This window comes from Microcebus murinus, chromosome 7, assembly GCF_040939455.1.
Source record: "Microcebus murinus isolate Inina chromosome 7, M.murinus_Inina_mat1.0, whole genome shotgun sequence".
Lineage (NCBI taxonomy): Eukaryota > Metazoa > Chordata > Mammalia > Primates > Cheirogaleidae > Microcebus > Microcebus murinus.
The window spans coordinates 106,790,651-106,818,496 of NC_134110.1; the positions used below are offsets into that span (position 1 = coordinate 106,790,651).

Consider the following 27,846-nt stretch of genomic DNA (forward strand, 5'->3'; position numbering starts at 1 on the left):
TTTAGATGAGAAAACTCATACTGCAAAGATGTCAGCTTTCTCCAAATTAATCTATATATTCTTTTAAACTGAAATACCGCCAGCATTGTTCCTGGGACAAAGAGTCCTAATATTTTTATGGAAAACCTAAGGGCCAAGAATCTGGAGAAAATTTTAAAAGAAAACAAGGTCAGAAAATTTTAAAAGAAAACAGGTCTCAAGCCTGTAATCCCAGTACTTTGGGAGACATAAGCGGGAAGATCAGGTTGAGCCCAGGAGTTCAAGACCAACATGGGCAACACAGCAAGACCCTGTCTCTACAAAAAAATAAAAAATTAGCCATGGTGGTATGAGCCTGTAGTCCCATCTACCTGGGAGGCCAAAGAAGGAGGATCACCTGAGCCCAAGAGTTCAAGGTTGCAGTGAGTATGATGGCACCACTGCACTCCAGCCTGGGCTAGAGAGTAAGACCCAGTCTCTAAAGAAAAAAATAGAAGAAGAAAGAAAAATGAAAATGGAGGGACACTTTCCTAGATATTAAGACTTCGTCATCAGCTAAAGAAATTAAGATAATGTGGCATTAGTGCATAAATCAACAGATTAATAAAAAGAAAAGCTCCGGCCGGGCGCGGTGGCTCATGCCTGTAATCCTAGCTCTCTGGGAGGCCGAGGCGGGCGGATTGCTCGAGGTCAGGAGTTCGAAACCAGCCTGAGCAAGAGTGAGACCCCGTCTCTACTATAAATAGAAAGAAATTAATTGGCCAAATAATATATATAGAAAAAATTAGCCGGGCATGGTGGCGCATGCCTGTAGTCCCAGCCACTTGGGAGGCTGAGGCAGAAGGATCGCTTGAGCCCAGGAGTTTGAGGTTGCTGTGAGCTAGGCTGATGCCATGGCACTCATTCTAGCCTGGGCAACAAAGCGAGACTCCGTCTCAAAAAAAAAAAAAAAAAGAAAAGAAAAGCTCCAAAGCAGACACGTGTATATGAAAATGAGACATTAACAAAGATATTTAATAAAAGTCAGTAGGAATCCAGATTTAGAGAGACTAGAAGTATGACAACCAAATGCAACCTTGGTACCAGAAAAAAAAAAAGGTTGTTGTTTTTATTATTATTATTTTGCTTTAAAGGACAGTAGTGGGAAAACTGGCAGAATTTGAACAGGGCTTATAGATAATAGTTCTTTACCAATATTAATTTCCTGATTTTCATAAGTACATTGCTGTAAGAAAATGCCCTAGCTTCCAGTAAATACACACTGAAGTATTTAGGGGTGAAGAGGCACATATATGTTAACTTCCTCTTGAATGATTCCAGAAATAAAAAATAAGCGTGGAGGGAGGGGAAGTAAGAATGCACAAGCATGTGAAAATATTAAATATTGGCCGGGCGTGGTGGCTCACGCCTGTAATCCTAGCACTCTGGGAGGCTGAGGCGGGTGGATCACTCAAGGTCGGGAGTTCAAAACCAGCCTGAGCAAGAGCGAGACCCGTCTCTACTATAAATAGAAAGAAATTAATTGGCCAACTAAAAATATATAGAAAAAATTAGCCGGGCATGGTGATGCGTGCCTGTAGTCCCAGCTACTCGGGAGGCTGAGGCAGGAGGATTGCCTGAGCCCAGGAGTTTGACGTTGCTGTGAGTTAGGCTGACGTCAAGGCACTCACTCTAGCCTGGGCAACAAAGCGAGACTCTGTCTCAAAAAAAAATGTTAAATATTAACACCTGATGGATCTGTGTGAAGTTACATGGGAATTCTTTGTACTACTTAACTCTTCTATAAATCTAAAGTTACTTCAAAAGAAAAGGAAAAAAAATAGTAAAAATTAATGGTATTGCAACATTTTATCGACATGGAAAAATAAAATAAAATTAGACCCCTATCTCACAGTATACATAAAAGTCAATTCTAGGCAGATTAAATGCCTAAATGAGAAGAGCAAAACAGACTTTAATACAACTTTATGACTTTAGGATAAAAAATGTCTTACAACAAAAAGCACAAATGAAAAGACTGATAAACTTGACTAAAATAAAAAATTGCAGTTTCACAAGACAAATGAAAAGATAAGCCACCAACTGAAAGATATAAACAACATATAACAGACTAAATTTTAGTATCCAAAATATAGAAAGAATTCCTCCTAGAAATTAACAAGCAAAAGACAAACCTACAGAAAAATGGGCACAATATGTATAATGAATAAGGTTTATGGAAGGGAAAATGGGAATGACCAATAAACATGAAAATATGCTTAACCTCATTAATAATAAGACAAACATAAATTAAAACCATAATGATTTATTCTAGCAACCAAACTGACAAATACTAAGTCTGACAATTCTTTGGGCAAAGATGTAGAGAATGGAAACTCATTTGCTAAGGAGGTTAGAATAAACTGGTACAACTACTCTGGTAAGCAAACTGGTAATGTTTATGGAGACCTGGGGCACAGGCATAGAGAACTCCAAAATGTTCACAGGAAAACATGACAAAGAATGCTGGCTGAGCACTGTTTCTAATAGAGAAAATTTAGACCCTACTGCAGTAAGATTCACTGGGCTGGGGAGAAGAGGCAACAGGAAGGAGAAATCCTATCACCTTGCCTCTGACTCCACCTCTATCTCTGATCAAAATCCCTGCTGAACCACATAATTTCTAAAGCCCCTTCCAAATTTCAGCTTCTTGAATTCTGTGAAAGCAAGCTATCATAGACTGATTTTAAACAAACAACCTATATATGATGCCTGTATGTCTTCTGAATCAAACATAAATGCAGTTTTAATGTTGTGCAATTTATGTTTTACTTCACAAAAATTCATGACCCTTGTATATATTAAGCATTTGTAGCTGATTAAAGATGGCCACAAATTCAATGCTGTTCCTCCCACTGAGAAGTAGAATCTGATTTTCCTCCTCGTTTATTTAACCTTCCTTCAGTTCATTTGGGGCATTACTTCAGATTATCAGACATGACCCTAGCCTAAGAAGTTTTTTAAAAAAAATTCAAAGCAAAGGGAGAAAAGTAGTAAATATAAGGTATAAAATTTTCAAGTTAATTTTTAAAGTATTAAAACCCTACAGGCCGGGCATGGTGGCTCACGCCTGTAATCCTAGCTCTCTGGGAGGCTGAGGCGGGTGGATTGCTCGAGGTCAGGAGTTCAAAACCAGCCTGAGCAAGAGTGAGACCCCGTCTCTACTATAAATAGAAAGAAATTAATTGGCCAACTAATATATATCAAAAAAATTAGTCAGGCATGGTGGCACATGCCTGTAGTCTGAGTTTGAGGTTACTGTGAGCTAGGCTGACGCCACGGCACTCACTCTAGCCTGGGCAACAAAGCAAGACTCTGTCCCAAAAACAAAACAAACAAAAAAAACCCCTACAATAGCTAGCTCCAAAGAACAAGTAGTAAAAAGGTACATATATATTTTGTATCTTGACAGATATGAAATACAGCTAGTAACAATAAGAAAAGCATACAAACTATAAGAATAAGGTTATTATACACCCATGAAAAAATTAAAATTAAAAACCTAAACACAGGCCGGGCGCGGTGGCTCACGCCTGTAATCCTAGCACTCTGGGAGGCCGAGGCGGGCGGATTGCTCGAGGTTGGGAGTTCGAAACCATCCTGAGCGAGACCCCGTCTCTACTAAAAATAGAAAGAAATTAATTGACCAACTAAAAATATATATACAAAAAATTAGCCGGGCATAGTGGCGCATGCCTGTAGTCCCAGCTACTTGGGAGGCTGAGGCAGCAGGATCGCTTGAGCCCAGGAGTGTGAGGTTGCTGTGAGCTAGGCTGACGCCACGGCACTCATTCTAGCCAGGGCAACAAAAGTGAGACTCTGTCACAAAAAAAAAAAACAAAACCTAAACACAATGTTGGTAGAACTGTAGAAAAAATATATTTATACATCACTAGTGGCACTAGAAATCTTGCAGAAGAAGTAATCTGAATTACTGAATTAAAGTGTAATACTGAATTAAAAGCATAATAAGAATTTTTAAATATGTATATGCTTTGATTTGAATTCCACTTTGTGAAATTTCCCCTCGAGGACTAACATAGGGCTGTAGACTGCCCCCAGAGCCACTGTGAGCCATTCTCCACCCTTTCTTCTTCCCTTCAAGCTGGGCTGTCCCTCCTGCTGGTTTGATCAATGGAATATGGTTGAAGCAATGCTGGACCAGTTATGGCACTAGCGTTTTAAAGAGCCTGCTAACCTGCTTTAGTTCTCCAGGAAGACCATGAAAGAATGCTGACCACCCCTACACCACCAGGAGCTAAAGAGGCTGCAGGGAGGGAAGTAAGGCATCCCAGGCAAGCGGCCCAGCCCACCAGTCCAGGCAGCCCCTCGAGTGACTCTAAGGGAGACCAGCAGAAGAATCACCCCGTCAACTCCTGTATCATGAGAAAGAATAAATCATTGTTTAAAAGCCATGAAGTTGTGAGGTGATTTGTTACACAGCAATAGATACTTAAAAGGAGGTGTTGGGAAGGTACAGAAAAGCAATTTGATCAAAAAGTTTATTTGGCAGTGCAAAAACTTAACGAGGCCAATTGGCATACATTCAGGTAAACTATATCACATATTTAAAACATTATATAAAGTCATTTTGATGTACTTAATTATATTAACTGTGCATAAGTAAAAAGGAAAAAGAGAGACCTAATAGCAACACATATATATTGGTCATAATTATCAAACATTTTCATATATACATGAAAATTTTATTTGAATATGGACCCAAAGATTAGTCTAAAGATCTAATGTACAACCCAAAGACTACAGTTAATAACATTGTACCGTAGTTAGGATTTTTGCTAAATGAGTACATTATAGCTGCTTTTGCCACAAGGGAGAAAATGGATAACTATGTAAGATGATGGATATGTTAATTTGTTTCACCATAGTAACCATTGTACTATATAAATCCATCTCATAACATCATGTGCATACCTTAAATATACACAATAAAATTTATTTTAAAAAATAAGAAATAGGCTAGGAGTGATGGTTGATGTCTGTAATCCTAGCACTCTGGGAGGTTGAAGCAAGAGGAACATTTAAGTTCAGGAGTTCATGATCAGCCTGAGCAAGAGCAAGACCCCATCTCTACTAAAAAAAAAAAAAAAAAATAGAGAAAACATTAGCCAGGTGTGGTGGTGCTTGCCTGTAGTCCCAGCCACTTACTTGGGAGGCAGAGGCAGAAGGATCGCCTGAGCCCAAGAGTTTGAGGTTGCTGTGAGCTACAATGATGCCACCGCACTCTAACTGGGAGGACAGAGCAAGGTTCTGTCTCAAAAAAAAAGAAAAGAAGTAAAAAGAAATTCACTGGGCCTTTTTTCCCTATAAAGTTATTAGAATATTTCAGAATACATACAAAAGCAAACCCATCCTAAGAGCTAATGAAGTTGTTCTGTGTGATCACTTCACTCCGCCCTCTGTTGCGGACTGTGTACTTGCTCCCTTTCAGATACCATCAGTGGAATTCCTTGCTGGGTGGGCCTGCCATGCTATCAGCTTTGCACATTCATCTAGTACATGAATGAATGTGAATCATTAATCCCCATGACAGTTCTTTACTCAGGAAAAAACCTCTGGATTAGAGGATGTGCAAAGTGACTCAATCCTGTGATGTGGAAGATGCATCATATAAACGAGAATATTAGTCATTATACTGTTACTCTTTCGAATACAACCAAAACCATCCTGCCCCATATACACCTGCAAAAAGACCCTGTATCTATACTGATAGTTCATTCAGAAGTCTATTTCCTAGACACTAACTCAGCTAGATCAGGGGAAAATAAGCAGCTTCATGTTTTTATGAACATATGTAAACATAAAATATTCTTTTAGTACTGTTTCACTTCAGAAAAGTAAACTAAAAATAAAACCGCTGAACAGCTCTCCTGTGAGTTCAGGAAGCTACAGTTAGCTTCCACAGTGAGAAAACCATATTAAACAAAATAAATAGATACTCTCCAAATCACTGTTTAAGAGGTGAACACTTTAGAATATTAAAGACTTTTTAATAACATAAGTATTTCTTCTGATGACATAACCACTTACATCAGCACTGATTAGTAAGCCGCAAATGATAACTTAGGAAGCAGATGACACTAGCATGGATAACAGTATACCAAGCCATGCACTGTTTGAACTTTTCTACAACATTCCCATCACAAAATTGAAAAATTCAGCTGCAGCCCAGTACCTGTCAGTGGCCTGTTTGGAAAGGTGCCACTCATTACCACCTGAGCTCTGTACCCCCACCCCTACATGTGACACCCCACCCCATCCAAATCCAGTCCACGGCAAAATTGTCTTCCATGAAAACAGTCCCTGGTGTCAAAAAGATTGGGACTGCTGATATGCGTGGTATCTGGCTATAAAAGTTTTTTTAATGTGAGGCTAAACCTTACACCTGGCAAGGTGGAGCACAGAGTCCTGCCCCTCTGTCATATAGTAATCATGTAAAATAATTATAACAAGATCATCAATTACAACTCATAGTACATCAACATGTTTTTAAAACAAAGAACCAGGTGGATGAAGTACATATCAAAAGCCAGACTTTGTGTTTTAATAAAGTAGAAAAAAATAGATAAATTAGTCTTTATCAAAATTTAAAACAGTTGGGGGCTGGGGGTGGTGGCTCATGCCTATAATCCCAGCACTTTGTGAGGCCGAGGCAGCAGGACTTCTTGAGGCCAGAAGTTCAAGAACAGCCTGGGTAACATATCGAGATTTCATTTCTATTAAAAAAAAAATAAAATTAAAACTTTTTGGTTTCAAAGGACATCATCAAGAAAGCGAAGACAACCTACAGAATGGGAGAAGATACTTGCAAACCATATATTTGATAAGGGATTATATCTGGAATATATAAAGAACTCCTACAACTCAGCAATAAAAAGACAAATAGCCCAATTAAAAAATGGGCAAAGGATCTAAATAGACATTTCTCCAAAAATATATAAATAGCCAGTAAGCACATGAAAATATACTCAGTATCAATAGTCACAAGGAAATGCAAATCAAAACCACAATGAAATATCACTTCACACTCCCAAGGATGACTAGAATCAAAAAGTCAGATAACAAGTATTGGTGAGAACTGGGCATGGTGGCTCGTGCCTGTAGTCCCAGCTACTCAGGAGGCTGAGGCAGAACGACCAGTTGAGCAGGCACTCAAGGCTGCAGTGTCTATGATCACAACACCGCACTCTAGCCTGGACAACAAAGTGAGATCCTATCTCAACTGACTGATCAATCAATCAATTAATAGTACTGGTGAAGATGTGGATCAATCAATCAATCAATCAATAGTACTGGTGAAGATGTAGAAAAATTGGGACCCTCATATGCTGCTGGTGGAAATAGAAAATGATTTCCCTTCAGAAAACAGCCTAGCAGTTCCTCAAACAGTTAACACATTGACTGCCACACACATACAAAAAAATCAAACTTTTCCCTCGGGCCACAGTGTTTTATTATGAAAATAGAATTAAAAAGTTGAGTGTAATTTAAAGGTAAACATAAATAGAAAAACAAAATATATTGAATTCTGTTCATTTTATCGTTTTTAGAATTAAATTCTCAATATTAATTGTAATAGTAAAAACATCAACAAGATTTTATATATGCTTCACGCAGCCCCAGAGTCAAAATTAGAGTGAATTAAATACAACTCTCATGGCAGTTAATGTGTTTACGTTAATGTTTACATAGTTACCATATGTTACCTAGCAATTCTACTCCTAGGTATTTACCCAGGGAAGAAAACATATGTCTGCATAAAACTTATGCAGGAATGTTTATATTATAGTAGCCTTACTCCCAATAGCCAGAAGATGGAAACAACCCAAATGTCCATCATCAGATGAATGGATAAACAGAATGTGGTATATCCATACAGTGGAATTTTCTTTGGCCATAAAAAGGGGTAAGGTACTAATACATAGTACTACATGATGACCCTAAAACACAGTAAATGAAAGCCAAGCACAAAAGACCACATACTATAAGATTACACTCATATAAAAGTACAGAATGGGCAAATCTATTGAAACAGATTAGTGGTTGCCAGAGGCTGAGAAGTTTGGGGGTCTAGGGCAGTGAAAGCTAAAGGGCACAGGGTTTCTTTTTGAGATGATGAAAATGTTCTAATGCAACTATAGTGATGGTTGCACATATCTGTTGTGGTTGTACAACATACCAGAAACCAACACATTGTAGTTTAAATGGGCAAATGCATGGTATGTGAATTATATCTCACTAAAGCTGTTTTTTTTTTAAAAAAAAAAAAAAGGAGAAAAAAATAACTCCCTGAAACCAAATTCAATATTCATTTACAACTCCATTCACCAGAAGTTTCAGCTTTCTTATGATGCATCACTCAAAGGTATGGTCAATGACTAGAGGAGATTGGCCCTTTTCCACAGAACTCTAGATTTTAGTAAAAACTTAATATCCTCTAGAAAGAATAAGAAGCCCAGGTTATACAGCTGTTGCCCTGTCCCAAAATATTTGGAACCCAGTTTTTCCTATCTGAAAATATACAGTCTTATCCAGAGGCACCCTATTTGGGAAAGTAGGTAAAAGGAAGAATAAAACAAAAACACAGTATTAAATGTTTGAAAGGGTCACTTTAAGAACAACAGGTGCAAGACTGGAAAACTATCAGGCTGTGATTCCTACTTCAAATACAGAGATGAGGTTTTATCAATCACTCACAGCACTCCCAATAAACTACCTTCCCCTCACTCCCCAAAATAACCTGAGAGAAAAATAACAGATTTATAAGAATCACTAAGGGAACAATTACTATGTATGTATTTGCCTGCAATACCAAATTTGTGCTCACAAAAAATATTTATGTAGGCCGGGCGCTGTGGCTCACGCCTGTAATCCTAGCTCTTGGGAGGCCGAGGCGGGCGGATTGCTCAAGGTCAGGAGTTCAAAACCAGCCTGAGCAAGAGCGAGACCCCGTCTCTACTATAAATAGAAAGAAATTAATTGGCCAACTGATATATATATAAAAAATTAGCCGGGCATGGTGGTGCATGCCTGTAGTCCCAGCTACTCGGGAGGCTGAGGCAGGAGGATCGCTTGAGCCCAGGAGTTTGAGGTTGCTGTGAGCTAGGCTGACGCCACGGCACTCACTCTAGCCTGGACAACAAAGTGAGACTCTGTCTCAAAAAAAAAAAAAATATTTATGTGAATGTGGAACATTTAGTCACTAAAATCACTTTTCTGAAAATTTTTTGTTATTCTTTTCAACACAATATTTCACTCATTAAAAGAACATGGGGGCCGGGCGAGGTGGCTCACGCCTGTAATCCTAGCACTCTGGGAGGCCGAGGCGGGCGGATTGCTCAAGGTCAGGAGTTCAAAACCAGCCTGAGCGAGACCCCGTCTCTACCATAAAAATAGAAAGAAATTAATTGGCCAACTAATATATATATATATAAAAGATCAGCCGGGCATGGTGGCTTGTGCCTGTAGTCCCAGCTACTCGGGAGGCTGAGGCAGGAGGATCGCTTGAGCCCAGGAGTTTGAGGTTGCTGTGAGCTAGGCTGACGCCACGGCACTCACTCTAGCCTAGGCAAGAAAGCGAGACTCTGTCTCAAAAAAAAAAAAAAAAAAAAAAAGAACATGGGGCCGGGCGCGGTGGCTCACGCCTGTAATCCTAGCTCTTGGGAGGACGAGGCGGGCGGATTGCTCAAGGTCAGGAGTTCAATACCAGCCTGAGCAAGAGCGAGACCCCGTCTCTACTATAAATAGAAAGAAATTAATTGGCCAACTGATATATATATAAAAAAAAAAATTAGCCGGGCATGGTGGCGCATGCCTGTAGTCCCAGCTACTCGGGAGGCTGAGGCAGGAGGATCGCTTGAGGCCAGGAGTTTGAGGTTGCTGTGAGCTAGGCTGACGCCACGGCACTCACTCTAGCCTGGACAACAAAGTGAGACTCTGTCTCAAAAAAAAAAAAAAAAAAAAAAAAAAGAACATGGAGGGGGGGAAATGGGCATTTATTGAAACCTTAAAATCTGTACCCCCATAATATGCCAAAATAAAAAAAAAATTAAAAAAAAAAAAAAAGAACATGGAGTTTTAGGCCGTGCACGGTGGCTCACGCCTGTAATCCTAGCACTCTGGGAGGCCGAGGCGGGCGGATTGCTCGAGGTCAGGAGTTCGAAACCAGCCTGAGCAAGAGTGAGACCCCGTCTCTACTAAAATTAGAAAGAAATTAATTGGCCAACTAATATATATAGAAAAAATTAGCCGGGCATAGTGGCACATGCCTGTAGTCCCAGCTACTCAGGAGGCTGAGGCATAAGGATCACTTGAGCCCAGGAGTTTGAGGTTGCTATGAGCTAGGCTGACGCCAAGGCACTCACTCTAGCCTGGGCAACAAAGCGAGACTCTGTCTCAAAAAAAAAAAAAAAAAAAAAAAAGAAGAAGAAGAACATGGAGTTTTAATTACCTAAAATGCCATTAGACTCAGTGTCTTCCTTTGATCCTTAATGGTATTTACTTACAAAATAACATGTTTCCAGAAAATAAAAGCAACCAAAGCACACACAATACAGTGTAATACAGAAGCAGCATTAAGGAATCTGAAATCAAGAAACTAGCTCTGGGCTCAACATCTAGCTAAATAATCTTGTGAACATAATTTCATATCTAGATTTCTACTGCTCATCTATTAAATAAACTTGGCCTAGAGTCTAGAGATGATTCATAATGTACTTTCTTTTGGAACTATTATTTGTACTTCTATGAAAGGACCTATATAAGCCATTAGGATTTCTCTCCTGCTAGTTTGAAACTTTGCTGAGTTCCAATTTAAAGTGAAAATAACATCGGCTGTCACACAAATCAGCTAACATTCTATAAACAAGAAGAGTAAGGCACTCCCAAACCCAGTCCTGAAGTTTCACCTTATATATCTCAAAGACTTATTTTACATCAGTTCTTTGAAAAAGAGCCTTTGAAAAAGTGAACTACTTCTGAAACAAACTTTCAAGCATTAAATTTCATTCTTTTTATTCTAGTCTGCATGCCTCATATCCACTTCTATTTAGTTTTGTTAAACAGCTCTCAAAATAATAATTATTAAGTGGATGTTTCCATATACCCATAATCCTTGCCGTGGTTCCCATATGCATGAAATTCAGTTACCACGTTTAGATAAATAATACCAGTCTCCCAACAAAACAGTTCAAACTTCAGTAACCATAGTATATTAACTGTGAGTAATTACATAAAGTACAAACTTTGCTTCTAGCTCTTTAAGTCCACAAATCACTATGTAAATAAGAGGTGCATATCAAGAGCAATAACCAATCATATCACTTTTTTCAAAGTCTATTGATGATAGGTTACTATTCAATTGTTACCAGTTCAGACAAAAAAATGTAACTGTGCCGCCCCTATCTGTCATATCTATATACATGTCTCGCTATGTTACCCAGGCTGTTCTTGAACTCCTGTAAACCCGTGTGACATTTTCAAAAATAGATAGTTATAAAGGAAATTAATCAACAAAGATGAAAGTACAACAAAAAAATAAAAACTGTTAAGCTGGAAATGAAATTTGAATCAAATATAAAGGCTGGGCACAGTGGCTCATACCTACAATTCCAGCATTTTCGGAAGCTGAGGCAGAAGGATCATTTGAAGCCGGAAGTTTGAGACCAGCCTGAGCAATATAGCAAGACCTTGTCTCTACAAAAAATAGAAAAAAATCATCCAGGCATCATGGCACACTCTGTAGTCCCAGCTACCAAGGAGGCTGAGGCAGGAGGATTACTTGAGCCCAGGCATTTGAGGTTACAATGAGCTATGATGACCACTGCACTATAGCTCGAGTAACAGAGCAAGACCCTGTCTCAAACGGCATAGTGGCTCACGCCTGTAATCCTAGCACTCTGGGAGGCCAAGGCAGAAGGATCATTTGAGCTCAGGAGTTCAAGACCAGTCTGAGCAAGAGTGAGACCCTGTCTCTACTAAAAAAATAGAAACAAATTAGCTGGACAACTAAAAAAAAAAAAAAAATGTATATATATATATATATATATATATATATATATATATATATAATTAGCCAGCCATGGTGATGCATCCCTGTAGTCCCAGCTACTCGGGAGGCTGGGGCAGGAGGATCGCTTGAGCCCAGAAGTTTGAGGTTGCTGTGAGCTAGGCTGACGCCACGGCACTCTAGCCCAGGCAACAGAATGAGACTGTCTCAAAAAAAAAAAAGTTATAGGACAGCTGCCACGGGAATGTTGACACTGCTGCCATTTGAGGGACTCCAGATAAGCAGCCAGAAAAACTTCATGAAGATGAGCTTACCCATATAAATGAGAAAATTGGTTAAGAGGAAAGAATGATATCCCAGAGTGAAAACTTCACAATAAAGGAACTCTCACAGATAGTTCTAACGTTGAAAGTACAAAGGATAAAGCACTGGAAGGTGGTCCAAACCCAGGACTATGACAATTCACCAAAGCCTAGAAAAGATGCTTGCTATGCGGCAGGGTGGTGTAAGATGGCAGCACAGGACTCTCCAGTGATCATCCCCCACAGAAATATCAATTTGAACAACTATCCATGCACAAAAATGCCTTCACAAGAGCTAAGAGATCACAGTATCTGGTTATATCATAATAATAAGATGCATTGAAGAAGGCAGGAAGGACAGTTTTACATTACCCACATTACCCCTCTCCCCGCCCCAGCCATCAGAGCACAAAGAGAGATACTATCTGTTTGGGGAAAAGAGAAAGAAGTGTAGGACTTTGCCTTGGACCCCAACACTGGGCCTGCTACAGTAAAACTCAGCACAAAGCAAACCCCCACAGCCTGACTCAAGGTTGCAACCCACAAACTAAGCCTCCAAACTTGTCCTGGCACCAGGCAAGAAGGTGTAGCCTCTGCCAGACGGACTCAATCTGCAGTCCTCATCACGACTGGCAAACTACTGCACCTTGGGCTCTTGACAAGCCTTGTCAGCAGGCAGGCCTTAGCAGCCACAAGCTCAAACACACCCCCATGCTGCCCTAGCCTCAGTGGCCATGGGCTGTGGGGACACCCCAATGCAGAGCCAGTCGTGGTAGCCACAGGATTCCAGCCTGGTTCTGTGCCAGCCCCTGTAGTCTTGGCTTAATGTGCCCCGTAGCTCTGCAACATCTGCAGCAGTCACAGGCTGAGGGACCATGCCAAAGGGTCTGTCCAGAATTTCTGGACAGATTTACTGTTGACGGGTGTTCCCAACAAAGTCAGACAGCAAAGACTGGAATAAATACCTCCTCCTTTCAATGCACAGACATCAACATATGACCAAAAGGATCAAGAACATTCAGGGAAACATGACATCACAAAACGAACAAAATAAGATGCCAGTGACCAACACTAACGATATAGAGACATATGAACTACCTGACAAAGAATTCAAAATAAGTATCTTAAAGGAGCTCAGCAAAGCTCAATAAAATACAAACAATTCAATAAAATGAGGAAAACAGTAACTGGCTAGAACAAGAAATTTAGCAACAGAGATAAGAATAATTTTTTTTAAAAAAATCATACAGAAATCCCAGAGCTGAACAATACAATAAATAAAATGAAAAGCATAAAACAATCAATAGAATTAATCAAGGAGAAGAATCTGTGAATTCAAAAACAGGTTATTTGAAAATACACAGGCAGAAAAGAAAAAATAAAAAGGAATGAAAAAAGCTTATAGGATTTATGTGACAGCAACAAAAGAGCAAATGTTCAAATCACTGGCATTCAAGAAGGAGCAGAGAAGTAGAAAGCATATAAATATCTAACTACAGGAAGGTCAAAGGTCTCTAGTCAGACCCAATCCAAATTAGACTACCCCAAAACATGTCATAATCAAACCATCAAAACTCAAATACATGGGTAAGACCCTGAAGGCAGCAAGAGAAAAGAAGCAAATAACATATATGGGAGTTCCAATCCACTTAGCATCAGACTTCTCAACAGAAATATTACAGGCCATGAGAAAGTGGGATGATATTTTGAGAGTGGGAGGTTGCCAACCAAGCATACTGTGCCCAACCAAGCTGTCTTCTCAGAAATGAAGGAAAAATAAAAAGACTCTCCTACACAAACAAAAGCTAAGGGAATTTATCACCACCAGATGTGTCTTACAGGAAAAGCTACAAAGAATTCTTCAAGCCAAAAAAAAAATGGACACCAATAAGTAACACATAAAAAATTCAAGATATAAAACTCACTGGTAGGGCCGGGCGCTGTGGCTCACGCCTGTAATCCTAGCTCTTGGGAGGCCGAGGCGGGCGGATTGCTCAAGGTCAGGAGTTCAAAACCAGCCTGAGCAAGAGCGAGACCCCGTCTCTACTATAAATAGAAAGAAATTAATTGGCCAACTGATATATATATATAAAAAAATTAGCCGGGCATAGTGGCGCATGCCTGTAGTCCCAGCTACTCGGGAGGCTGAGGCAGAAGGATCACTCGAGCCCAGGAGTTTGAGGTTGCTGTGAGCTAGGCTGACGCCACGGCACTCACTCTAGCCTGGACAACAAAGAGAGACTCTGTCTCAAAAAAAAAAAAAAAAAAAAAAAAAAACTCACTGGTAAAAGTAAGCACAAAGTCAAACTCAGAATACACTAATATTGTAATGGTGGTGTGTAAATTACTCATCATCAATATGAGTGTTAAGAGACAAAACTTTTAAAAATAATCACAATAATTTGTTAAGTGATATGCAATATAAAAAGATGTAAACTGTGACACCAAAAATTCAAAATGTTGGAGGGGTAGCATAAAAGTGTACAGGTTTTTTTTTTTAATACAAAGTATAATTATTATTAGCTTCAAATAACCTATTGTAACAAATCATCCATAAGACTGGTTTTTGGTGTTTTATTTTTTTTTGGAGACTGAATCTCACTCTGTTGCCCCAGTTAGAGTGCAATGGCACCATCATAGCTCACTGCAACCTCAAATTCCTGGACTCAAGCCATCCTCCTGCCTCAGTCTCCTGAGTAGCTGGGACTACAGGCGCACACCACCACACCCAGCCTTATAACACTTTTTTTGTAAGCCCATGGTAACCACAAAGGAAAAAAACCTATAAAAGAAACACACACACACACACATACACATGCACGGAATACACTACTAGAGAAAAAGCACTTAACTAGCAAGGAAGACAGTAAGAGAGGAAAGGAAGAAAAGAGATACAAAACAAACAGAAAACAATTAATAAAATGGCAGTAGTAAGCCTGACCTATCAATAATTACCCTGAACGTAGCAAATGCATTAAATTCTCCACTCAAAAGACATAGTCACTGAATGGATAAAAAGAAAAAGAAAAAAACTAACTATATAAGCTGCCTAAAAGAGATTCACTTCACCTGTAAGGACACACAGACTGAAAGAGAAAGAATGGAAAAAGATATTCCATGCAAATGGTAACCTAAAGACAGCAAGCAAGAGTAGCTGCGCTTATATGAGATAAAATAGATTTTAAGTCAAAAACTATAAAAGAGAAAAAGGTCATTACATAATAAGGGGGTCAGTTCAGCAAGAGAACATAACAAGTGTAAAGATATATGCACCAAACATCAAAGCCCCTAAATATATAAAACAAACATTAATAAATCTGAAGGGAAAGATAAACGGCAATACAGTAACAATAAGAGGCTTTCACAGCCCACTTTCAGCAATGGACAAATCATCCAGACAGAAAATCAACAAGGAAATATCAGACTTAAACCCTACTCCAGACCGAATTTACCAAACAGAACATTCCATGCAACAGTTGCAAAATAACATTCTTCTCAACTGCTCGTGGAACAGTCTCAAGGATAGATCATAAGTCAGGCCACAAAATAAGTCTTAACAAATTTAAGAAGACTAAAATTATATAAGGTATCTTTTCTGACCACAATGGTATAAGACTAGAGAAATAACAGGAGGAATTTCAGAAAATTCAAAAATACATAGAAATTAAACAACCTGCTCCTGACCAACCAATAGGTCAATGAAGAAATTAAAAGGGAAATTAAGAAATTTCTTCATGGGCCGGGCGTGGTGGCTCACACCTGTAATCCTAGCACTCTGGGAGGCCGAGGCGGGCGGATTGCTCAAGGTCAGGAGTTCGAAACCAGCCTGAGCGAGACCCCGTCTTTACCAAAAATAGAAATAAATTAATTGACCAACTAAAAATATATATACAAAAAATTAGCCGGGCATGGTGGCGCATGCCTGTAGTCCCAGCTACTCAGGAGGCTGAGGCAGGAGGATCGCTGAGCCCCGGAGATTGAGGTTGCTGTGAGCCAGGCTGACGCCATGGCACTCACTCTAGCCTGGGCAACAAAGTGAAACTCTGTTTCAAAAAAAAAAGAAATTTCTTCAGACAAATGAAAATGGAAACACAACATACCAAAATCTATGGGATACAGCAAATACTGTTCTAAGAGAGACGTTTATAGCAATGAATACCTACAACAAAATATATATATATATATATAATCAAATAAGAAACCTAACATTACACCTAGAGGAACTAAAAGAACAAGAACAAACCAAGCCCAAAATTAGCATAAAGAAAGGAATAATAAAGACCAGAACAGAAATAAATGAATTAGAGACTAGAAAAACAATAGAAAAGATCCACAAATAGAGTTGGTTTTTTGAAAAGATAAAATTGGCAAACCTTTTTAGCTAGACTAAAAAAAGAGAGAAAACTCAAGTAAGTAAAATCAGAGATGAAAAAGGAGATATTACAACTGACAACACAGAAATATAAAGGATTGTAAGAAACTACTAGGAACAACTACATGCCAACAAATTGGAAAACCTAGAAGAAACAGATAAATCCCTGAATATATACAACTTAACCAAGACTGAATCATAAAGGAATAGAAAACTTGAATAGACCAATAACAAGTAACAAGACTGAAGCAGTAATAAAAAGTCTCCCATCAAAGCAAAGCCCAGGACCTGACAGCTGCACTGCTGGATTCTACCAAACACTTAAAGAATTAATATCAGTTCTACTCAAATTGTTCCAAAAAAACTGAAGAGGAGGGAATACTTCTAAATTCATTCTACAAGGTTAGAATTACCCTTATACCAAAACCAGGAAGACACAAACAAAAAAGAAAACAAAACAAAACTACAGGCCAACATTCCTGAAGAACATATATACAAAAATCCTCAACAAAATACTTAGCATTCCTAGCCAGATGTGGCGCCATGCACCTGTATTCCCTGCTACCAGGAAAGCTAAGGCAAGGAGGCTAGCTTGAGCCCAGGAGTCTGAGGTAACAGTGAGCTATGACAACACTGCACTCTAGACCAGGAAACAGAACAAAACTTAAAACAAACAAACAAAAATACTAGCTTACTAAACTCAACAGCACATTAAAAAGATAATTCACCATTATCGAGTGGAATCTGTCTTGGTCACAAGGTCACATGGGTCACAAGGATGGTTCAACAGATATAAATTAATAAATGTGATACATCACATTAAGAGAATGGACAAAAACCATATGATCATTTCAATAGATGCAAAAAAAGCATCTGAAACAATTTAACATACTTTTTCTTTTTTACCTTTACAGTTCAATTTACTATATAAAAATCATTTGGGTTTTATATTTTCAGTTAAATTTTGAACTGAGATTACAATATTGTAACAAAAAATTTACATTAATTCAATACTTTTTTAGCATACCAAATTGAAATACCTTGGTTCAAACTTCAGATTTATGGCAAACAGTCTTCAAATACAATACAGACATTTCTTAAAGTTACCATATTATTCGCATGTGATATCTGCAACTCTTGAGCTGGTTCACATAGAACAGCTCTCCTATGGATATGGCAAAAATGATATGCCACGAAGTTCAAGGCTGTGTAGTTAAGCCAAGGACTCAAAGTTGCACCATCTTTAAAAAGGTTTGGCATTTCTGGACCACAATAATGCACAATATGTAAAGAAGGTAGGAAACAATTCCTCCTCCTTGTACAGTTTTAAAAAAAGTTGCATGGTAGCTTGGAATTTTGCACAAAATCCCACAGTATACCTTGGAAAAGTCCCAGGGCAATTAGATGACAATGGATTGGGATCCCAAACTTTTTTAATTAATAGAACCTATGAAATTCAAATGGGCATTAATTAAATCAAAAAATATTAAGCACCTACTGGTTTAAGAGATTGAAATTTATTAGAGATTCATGATCAATTTCTTTCCACCTTGAAATCAAGGTGTTAAAAACCAGTTATTAAGTGCATTCCAAACTTCTCCTATGTAGCACAGGTAGATTTTCTGTCCATTGGCACCAAAGTGAAGTCACATTTCCTCTTGGGAGACAGAAATTCCACATCTGAACATAGAGTAAGTTAGGAAAAAAATGACCCCTGTATTTTATTACTATTGTGATTCTGAGATCTACGATTACTAATATACTAGCAGTGAACAAAGCAAATTCCTGGCAACAACTGTCAGGTTAGTGATGCTAACTCCCTTCCCCAACCACCATACAATTTTAGTAAGAAAAGAATTAAAATTACTAAGCTGAACAAATGGGTAATAATTTAACATACTTTTATGATAAAAGCTCTCAAAAATTAGGCATGGAAGGCATGTACTTCAATATAATCAAGCCATATATGACAAATCCACAGGTAACACCATACTAAACGTAAAAGTTGAAAGCTTTTCCCCTAAGATCTGGAACAAGACAAGAATGCCCAATCTCATAACTTCTAGTCAATATAATACTGGAAGTCCTAGCAAGAGCAATCAGGCAACAAAAAGAAATAAAAGGCATCCAAATTGGAAAGGAAGAAGTTAAACTGTCCCTTTTTGCAAATGACATGATTTTATACATAGAACACCCTAAAGACTTCACCAAAACACTGTTAGAATAAACAAATTCAGTAAAATCGTGGGACATAAAAATCAACATACAAAAATCATTAGCATTTCTATACACTAGCAGTGAACTATCTGAAAAAAAAAAAATCAAGAAAACAATCCCAATTAGCATAGGTAAAAAGAAAAAGAAATACGAAGGAATAAAATTTAACCAAGGAGGTGAAAGATCTCTACACTGAAAACTATAAAACACTGATGAAAGAAACTGAATACACAAATAAATGAAAAGACGTCTTGTGTTCATGGATTGGAAGATTAAATATTGTTAAAATGTCCACACTCCCCAAAGCAATCTACAGATTCAATGCAACCTCTATCAAAATAACAATGACAATCTCCACAGAAACAGAAAAAATAACCTTTGAAGTCCTATGGAACCACAAAAGACCCCAAAGAGGCAAAGATCTTGAGCAAAAAGAAGAAAGCTGGAGGCATCACACTGACTTCATAGAATACAAAGCAATAGTAACCCAAACAACATGGTATTGGCATAAAATATACACCAGTGAAACAGGAAAGGGAGCTCAGAAATAAATCCACACATTTATAGCCAACTGATTTTCAACAAAGGTGCCAAGAACACACAATGGGAAAGGGCAGTCTCTTTGATAAATGGTGCTGGGAAAATTTGATATTCATGTGCAGAAGAATTAAACTAGACCCTTATCTCTCACCAAACACAAAATCAGTTCAAAAATGCATTAAAAATTTAAATGTAAGACCCAAAATTTTAAAACTACTAGAAGAAAACAGGGGGAAAGCTCCATGACATTGGTCTGGGCAATGATTTTTTGGATACAACCTCAAAAGCAGTCAATAAAAGCAAAAAAAGTTTAGATTAAACCAAACTAAAATGCTTCTGGCACAGCAAAGAAAACAATCAACAGAGTGAAAAGATAACCTATGGAATAGGAAAAAATGTGTGCAAACTATACATCTGATAAGGAACTAATATCCAAAATATTTAAGAAACTCAACTCAATAGCAAGAAAATAACCTGATTAAAAACTGATGAAGCGGCCGGGCGTGGTGGCTCACGCCTGTAATCCTAGCACTTTGGGAGGCCGAGGCGGGCGGATTGCTCAAGGTCAGGAGTTCGAAACCAGCCTGAGCGAGACCCCGTCTCCACCAAAAATAGAAATAAATTAATTGACCAACTAAAAATATTTATACAAAAAATTAGCGGGGCATGGTGGCGCATGCCTGTAGTCCCAGCTACTCAGGAGGCTGAGGTAGTAGGATCGCTGAGCCCCAGAGATCGAGGTTGCTGTGAGCCAGGTTGACGCCATGGCATTCACTCTAGCCTGGGCAACAAAGTGAGACTCTGTCTCAAAAAAACAAAACAAAACAAAACAAAACAAAAAAAACTGATGAAAGACCTGAATAGACATTTCTAAAAAGAAGACACGCAATGACCAACATGTGAAAAAAATGCTCAATATCACTAATCATCAGGGAAACACAAATTAAAACCACAATGAGTTATCATCTCATTCCTGTTAGAATGGCTATTCTCAAAAAGATCAAAGATAAATGTCGGTGAGGATGTGGAGAAAAAGGAACGCGTGCATACTATTAAGGGGAAGATAAATTAGTACAGCCATATGGAAAATAGTATGGAGATTCCTCAAAAAACTAAAAATAAAACTACAACATGATCCAGCAACCCCACTATTGGAGATACACACATATATACATATATCTCCAAAGAAAATAAAACGAATATGTCAAAGAGAAATCTGCACTTCCATTTTATTACAGCACTATTCACAATAGGCAAGAAATAGAAGGCAGGTGCGGTGGCTCACGCCTGTAATCCTAGCACTCTGGTGAGGCCGAGGCAGGCGGATTGCTCGAGGTCAGGAGTTCGAAACCAGCCTGAGCAAGAGTGAGACCCCGTCTCTACTAAAAATAGAAAGAAATTAACTAGCCAACTAAAAATATACAGAAAAAATTAGCCGGGCATGGTGGCACATGCCTGTAGTCCCAGCTACTCGGCAGGCTGAGGCAGAAGGATTGCTTGAGCCCAGGAGTTTGAGGTTGCTGTGAGCTAGGCTGATGCCATAGCACTCTAGTCAGGGCAACACAGTGAGACTCTGACTCAAAAAAAAAAAAAAGAAATAGAATCAACCTAAGTGTCCATCAACAGAGGAGTGGATTAAAATATATGTGTTGTGTGTGTGAGTGTGTGTATATACACACACTCATACACACAATGGAATACTATTCCAGTCATAAAAAAAAAGGAAATCCTGTCATTTGCGACAACACAGATGAACCTAGAAGACATTACATTAAGTGAAATAAGCCAGACACCAGAATACAAAAACCACACGATCTCATTCACATGTGGTCTCTAAAAAATTTGACAACATAAAAGTAGAAGTAGAATGGTAGTTACCAGAGGCTGAAGTAGTTGTGGGATAGGGGTGGGGGTTGGGGAGAGGTTGATCAAAGGACATATATGTAAAGTTAGAGAAGAGGAATAAGTTCAAGAGAACTATTGTACAGCATGGTGACTATAGTTTGCAATATATTGTATTCTCGAAAAACACTATAACAGTGGATATTAGGTGCTCTCACCACAAAAATGGTAACTATGTGAGGCAATACAGTGGTTAAATATTAATAGTTAATTTAACATATATAAACTGTACTTCAAAACATTGTTGTACATGACAAATATATACATTTTTATTTTCTAAAATAAATTATTTTCTAAAATAAATTTGAAAAGAGATACTTGCTCTGTATGACAAGAAAAAGGCAAGCATTATTCACACTACTCTTGACAAGTTTTTTATAAAAAACAAAACTTTAATTCTTAATGTCTGTTTTAAATTACAATGTACTAAATGTTAATTTTACCTTTTTAAAAATTTTCCTACACATTTGTAACCAACAAGAAGAGTTTTCAATGTTTTAACATTTTCAAAGGTCTCAAAATAATCAAAATTTTCTCACTTACTGAGATTGCTTTGAATGGTTACAGTTTGCCTGGCCATTTTTACCTCCCCAAACTGCCATTCAAAGCAAGGACTGCCTGTACAGTAAGATTATTTAATCATATTATCAAAAGCATATGTATATCAAAAGCATCCAGGTTCTTAACTGACCTAGAAAAATCTACCAGGCCAGATATCAAAGTCTCAAGAGGGAAATACACTAGACTACTATATATAGTTCAGGTTCCAGGTTCTATTTTATGATTTATACATGTAATTCTCTTCTATTACTACTCTCAAGTTTCACCCATGGTCAAGTATCTTTATCTACAGAAGGGGAAAACAGGCTGGCCATGGTTTCTCAAGCCTGTAATCCCAGCATATTGGGAGGCAGAGACAGTAGAATCACTTGAGACCAGGAGTTTGAGACTAGCTAGCCTGGGCAACACAGGAAGACTTGATCTCTGTTTAAAAAAAAAAAAAAAAAACAACTTTTTAAATTTAGCCAGACACAGTGGTGAGTGCCTGTAGTTCCAGCTACTCGAGGCTGAGGCAGGAGGATCACCTGAGCCCAGGAGTTCCAGGCCGCAGTGAGCTATGATCACACAACTGCAACTGCACTTAAAACAAAACAAAACCACAAGGCATGGGGAGAACAAACAAGATCACGTTGTCCAATCTTTTCATAAATGGGATGGGGAAAGCAAAGCTTAGTGATTAAGTGACATGTTCAAGGTGGCACAGTAGTCTTTAAGGGGCAGCAGGGAAATAAGAACACTGCTAAACTAGTTCCTCTTACAGTATACACAATGCTGCTCCTTCTGAAAAGGGCAATTAGTAGATTTTATTTTGGTTTTGTTTTCTACCCAGAGCTTACACAGACCTACTAAACAAAATTCCATTTTTTCTGAGTTTCTCATTATTTAAGAACATTTTATAAGCATCTACATTCAAAGAGTCTAGACCCCCATTGTAACACTAATATAACCTAAATGATACATTTCAAAACATTTCATATTATAATGTAATATGGTATACTGGATGGGATCCTGGGACAGAAAAAGGACATTAGGTAAAATCTAAGGAAATCTTAATATAGCATGAATTTTAATTAATAAATGTGTCATGCCTGTAATCCTAGCACTTTGGGAGGCTGAGGCAGGAATAGTGTTTGAGAAGAGTTGGAGACCAGCCTGAGCAAGAGCGAAACCCTGTCTCTACCATAAAACAGAAAAATTAGCCAGGTTTGACATGCATGCCTATAGTCCCAGTTACTCCGGAGGCTGAAGCAGGATTGCTATGAAGATGCCACTGCATTCTAGCCCCAGCGACAGAAGGAAATCCTATCTCAAAAATAAATAAATAAATAAATAAATGTGTCAATACTGGCTCCCTAATTATGACAAATGCACTATACTAATATAAGAAATTAGCAAAGGAAAATGAAATGTGAGGTATATGGGAACTCTATTATCTTCACAACTTTTCTGTAAATCTAAAAATAGTAAGTATTTTTTTAAATAACTATTGTACATACTTCTGTATCCTACAGTAACTGGTATTACTAATGCTGGGATCTAATTAAATTTTGAACCATGGGTACTAAATAGCATTAATAAATTACTATTCCTTAGAATAGTGTTTCTTAAGCTACACCCTTTGAAATCCTCTTGACTTCCAAAGGTGACTCTGCCTCTTGGAAAAGAGAACCTGGCCAGTGGGGGTCTCCATCAAAGTCCCTCTTCCATCCATAAGAAGGGTCTAAAGGTCTGAAACAAGGATTCTGCTAGGAAGGGAAGTGTAAAAGCCACTCTCTATCCTAAAGAGAGTAAGATTCATGTTTTCAGAAATATTGCGACAGCTCCTCAATGGAGACAGCACTAGACTAAGGTAAAAGACCTGGACTCTAACCTTGCCTAGAGGCTAACCAGCTATGTACAAACTTACATTTCTTTGAGCCTCAGTTTTTGCATCTACAAAATAAGAGGGCCAGATGGTATGGCAAACAAAGTATGTTTCAGCTTAAAAGTCTCAATCATTTAGAATTTTTTCCCCAAATTCTCTTCTAGAAAGAGGAAGGCAATAGTATATGACTTAGATACTGCACATTGAAATATAAGGCTTTAATAAACACCAAAAAATGTCTGTCAGGGTTTTTTTTCTGTTTGACCTATTATTAAGCAACTATATTTATCAAGATATTTTACCTTAAAATTAAAAATGTGTATTCCATCTATCTGGCATGTCCAATTTTAAATTTCAAGCCCTATGACGTTTATTTCACAAATACACAGGTACTAGTTCCCTCCGATGCTACCAAAGAGCAAACAATACAAAAGTATAACTAACATACAGGATAATTAAAAAATAGTTTCAAAACATAATGCAGGCCGGGCGCGGTGGCTCACACCTGTAATCCTAGCACTCTGGGAGGCAGAGGCGGACGGATTGCACGAGGTCAGGAGTTCGAAACCAGCCTGAGCAAGAGTGAGACCCCGTCTCTACTATAAATAGAAAGAAATTAATTGGCCAGCCGGGCGCGGTGGCTCACGCCTGTAATCCTAGCTCTTGGGAGGCCGAGGCGGGCGGATTGCTCAAGGTCAGGAGTTCAAAACCAGCCTGAGCAAGAGCGAGACCCCGTCTCTACTATAAACAGAAAGAAATTAATTGGCCAACTGATATATATATATAAAAAAAAAAAATTAGCCGGGCATGGTGGCTCATGCCTGTAGTCCCAGCTACTCGGGAGGCTGAGGCAGAAGGATTGCTCGAGCCCAGGAGTTTGAGGTTGCTGTGAGCTAGGCTGACGCCACGGCACTCACTCTAGCCTGGACAACAAAGCGAGACTCTGTCTAAAAAAAAAAAAAAAAAAAAAAAAAAGAAATTAATTGGCCAACTAATATATGTAGAAAAAACTAGCCAGGCATGGTGGCGCATGCCTGTAGTCCCAGCTACTTGGGAGGCTGAGGCAGGAGGATCCCTTGAGCCCAGGAGTTTGAGGCTGCTGTGGACGAGGCTGACGCCACGGCACTCACTCTAGCCTGGGCAACAAAGCGAGACTCTGTCTCAAAAAAAAAAAAAAAAAAAAAATAATGCAAAGTTTCTTTGGAGTAATTTCCCTTCCTGTTTGACAATACAATCAATTATCTAAAGCACAGAAAATGGATACATAGAATAATATAAAACTGACCTGAGCTGTAGCTCAGTTAACACTTGTAAAAAATTAAATTAAATTAAATTAAAATCATAAAAAAAATAAAAATAAATAAAACTGACCTAAGCAAGTTTTTAGCAGCAATTTCAAATCAAATTTCAGTGGTTTAAGAAAACTCAATTAACTGCCTAAAACATATTCTCTTCTTGGCCAGGCACCATGGCTCACACCTGTAGACCCAGCTACTTGGGAGGCTAGGGCAGAATTGCTCCAGCCAGGAGTCTGAGGTTGCCACAAGTTAGGCTGACGCCACAGCACTCTAGCCTGGACAACAGAGTGAAACTCTGTTTCAATCAATCAATCAATAAATAAAATATATTCTCTTCTTAATTGCGCCAAGGTTTCAAATTTCTAAGTCTACAAACAAAGTGAAACTGTAACAATACTGAAATATAAACTAGAAAGGACAGGATTCCAAAGTATAATATGCTAATAATCTATCAGCAAATAATGTTATTAATTTATATTCAACTTCCAAAAACTACTAAAAGGGGTTAACAAAAAGCATTTGCCATTAATATCATCTAATCTTTGGTCTTTTCAAAATATTATAACATCTTCTCATATAGTGTTTAAAAAATCGTGTTTTAACAAACAATGCAATCCATAAAATAAAAACAAAAACTATCAATCAAATTGAAATGCATAATTTTATTACTTACTAAATTTTCAAGAACTTACAGATACTAAGCACAACTCTTAAAAGATATGGTCCAGGCCAGGCGCAGTGGCTCACTCCTATAATCCTAGCACTCTGGGAGGCCTAGGCAGGAGGACTGCTTGAGCACAGGAGTTCAAGAGCAGCCTGAGCAAGAGCAAGTTCCTGTCTTTCCTATAAATAGAAAGAAATTAGCCAAACAACTAAAAATAGAAAAAAATTAGCCAGGCATGGTGGCGCATGCCTGTAGTCCCAGGGAGGCTGAGGCAGGAGGATCCCTTGAGCTCAGGAGTTTGAGGTTGCCGTGACCCAGGCTGACGCCATGGCACTCTAGCCCAGGCAACAGAGTGAGACTCTGTCTCAAAAAAAAAAAAAAAAGTGTTAAAAAAAAAAAAAAAGATATGGTCCTATTCACAAGCACATGGATTTCAAACAGTAAGCACAGCAGTTAAAGTTGTAACATCAAAATGTCCCTTTAAAAATAATCCTTGCTTTCCTAGTTAGCTCTGACCCCACGTATATTGAAATATTTCCCTATCACTAGAATTGGTAAAGATCTTATCATCCACGACACCAGTACATAATAAAGATTTAAAAGACATAATTCTTAATTAAAACATATGCAGAATGTATCCTGAGATATTACTTTAAAAGTATTAATCACAACATACATTTGAAGCCTTCTATTTTAGTACATATGAATTCGAAACTTCGTTTTATTATGCAGCGATGGCATTAAATATTAAATCACACTGTTCTATAACCCAGTTTCAATCAACATTTTTAAACAGTAAAACTTAACATTTTTACCTTACTAACATTTTTGGAATGGTCAAATTTCTAAAACCTCGGCGTCAATATTTAATTTCAAAGTCTGTACTCTAAGGAAACCAAATGTTGTATTCAGCACAGGAGGAGAGGAGTCGAACGGCTTATCTAAGAATCACTTGTTCTTCATTTAGCTTTCACCTTGCTCTGTGCTTTTATTTTGTTTGCACTGTTTTTCACAAACGAAAAGAAGATAACACGCATTCTGTCAGGTAAGAATGATCATCTCTCCCTCATTCTAAAGAGCATCATTATCCTCTTTAGTCCTCCCCTCCCTCACCGGTGTCAAGGGGAGTCGAGGGGGCCCGGGACCCCCCACTCCGCCCGAAGTTGACACCCGCTTCCTCTCCTTCCTCGCATACTGCCTTCACACCTTGACTCGGACCCGCGCCCGCCGGACCCTGCGGGTGCACCCGCGCCGAAGCCACCCCGCCCGGAGCCTGCAGGCGCGCGGCCGAAGCGCGAGCCCGACCTGCCACCCCCGACGGCCGCCCCGGGCCCTCGGCGCCGGTCCCGCCCCGACGCTCCCGGGTCCCAAGGCTTCGCTCCACAGAGAGCGCAGCACTCGAGACAGCGCACTCGGGCGTCTCCCACGAGGTCAGCGCCCGGCCGCCAGAAGCAGGCGGAAGGGCAGAGCCCGGTCGGAGTGGAAAAGCACGCAGCCCGGCCCGGGAACCGACCTGTGGAGACCGCCATCTTCTCCTGCAGCCCGACGCAGCCGCACGCACGCACGGGACGTCGCGCGTCACTTCCGGGAGTGCGCCGCCCGGCTAGCGTCACTGCAGACTCCGCCCCGGCGGTCTGTCGTGCCGGAGCGTGACGGCGTGCACTTGGGCCGAGGGGCGCCCGAGCCTCGCGCTGCTTCTCTGCTCCCGGCGATTCGACTCTCAGACTGAAACGCTGAGAAATGAGTCCACGAGGGTTGGGAGACAAAGTTGAGCCCGCCGCCACAGTGCAGAGCAAAAAGACAAAGAGAAGGCGTGTGGTGCAAGGCACGTGAAGCGAGCCGCGCGAACGGAGCGTGCGGGACGGGAGTCTGAACCGGTTTCCAATCCCTTAGTACGTTTGTAAAACTCATTAATCAATTTCCTATTGATTAAATATTGAAGTGATAATGTTTTGATAAAATTGAGTCACATAAAATGTGATTAAAATGAAAACCAACACAAAACATGGGCGTTGACAATTCTGTGTTGGAAAACGCTTTAAAAAGAGTTGGACAATAGTGAAACATGATTAAAATATGT

General features: G+C 39.1%; 1 protein-coding gene across 1 annotated transcript in view; it reads right to left on the reverse strand.

Moving 5' to 3' along the window:
- Window positions 1-27,371, reverse strand: part of UBE2V2 (ubiquitin conjugating enzyme E2 V2) — a 63,404-nt gene extending 36,033 nt beyond the window's left edge. Inside the window, exon 1 of the mRNA XM_076005320.1 lies at window positions 27,280-27,371. Within this exon, the coding sequence (XP_075861435.1) occupies window positions 27,280-27,295 (16 nt within the window). The 5' untranslated portion in view covers window positions 27,296-27,371. The remainder of the gene's footprint in view (window positions 1-27,279) is intronic.
- Window positions 27,372-27,846: the final 475 nt, after the last annotated feature.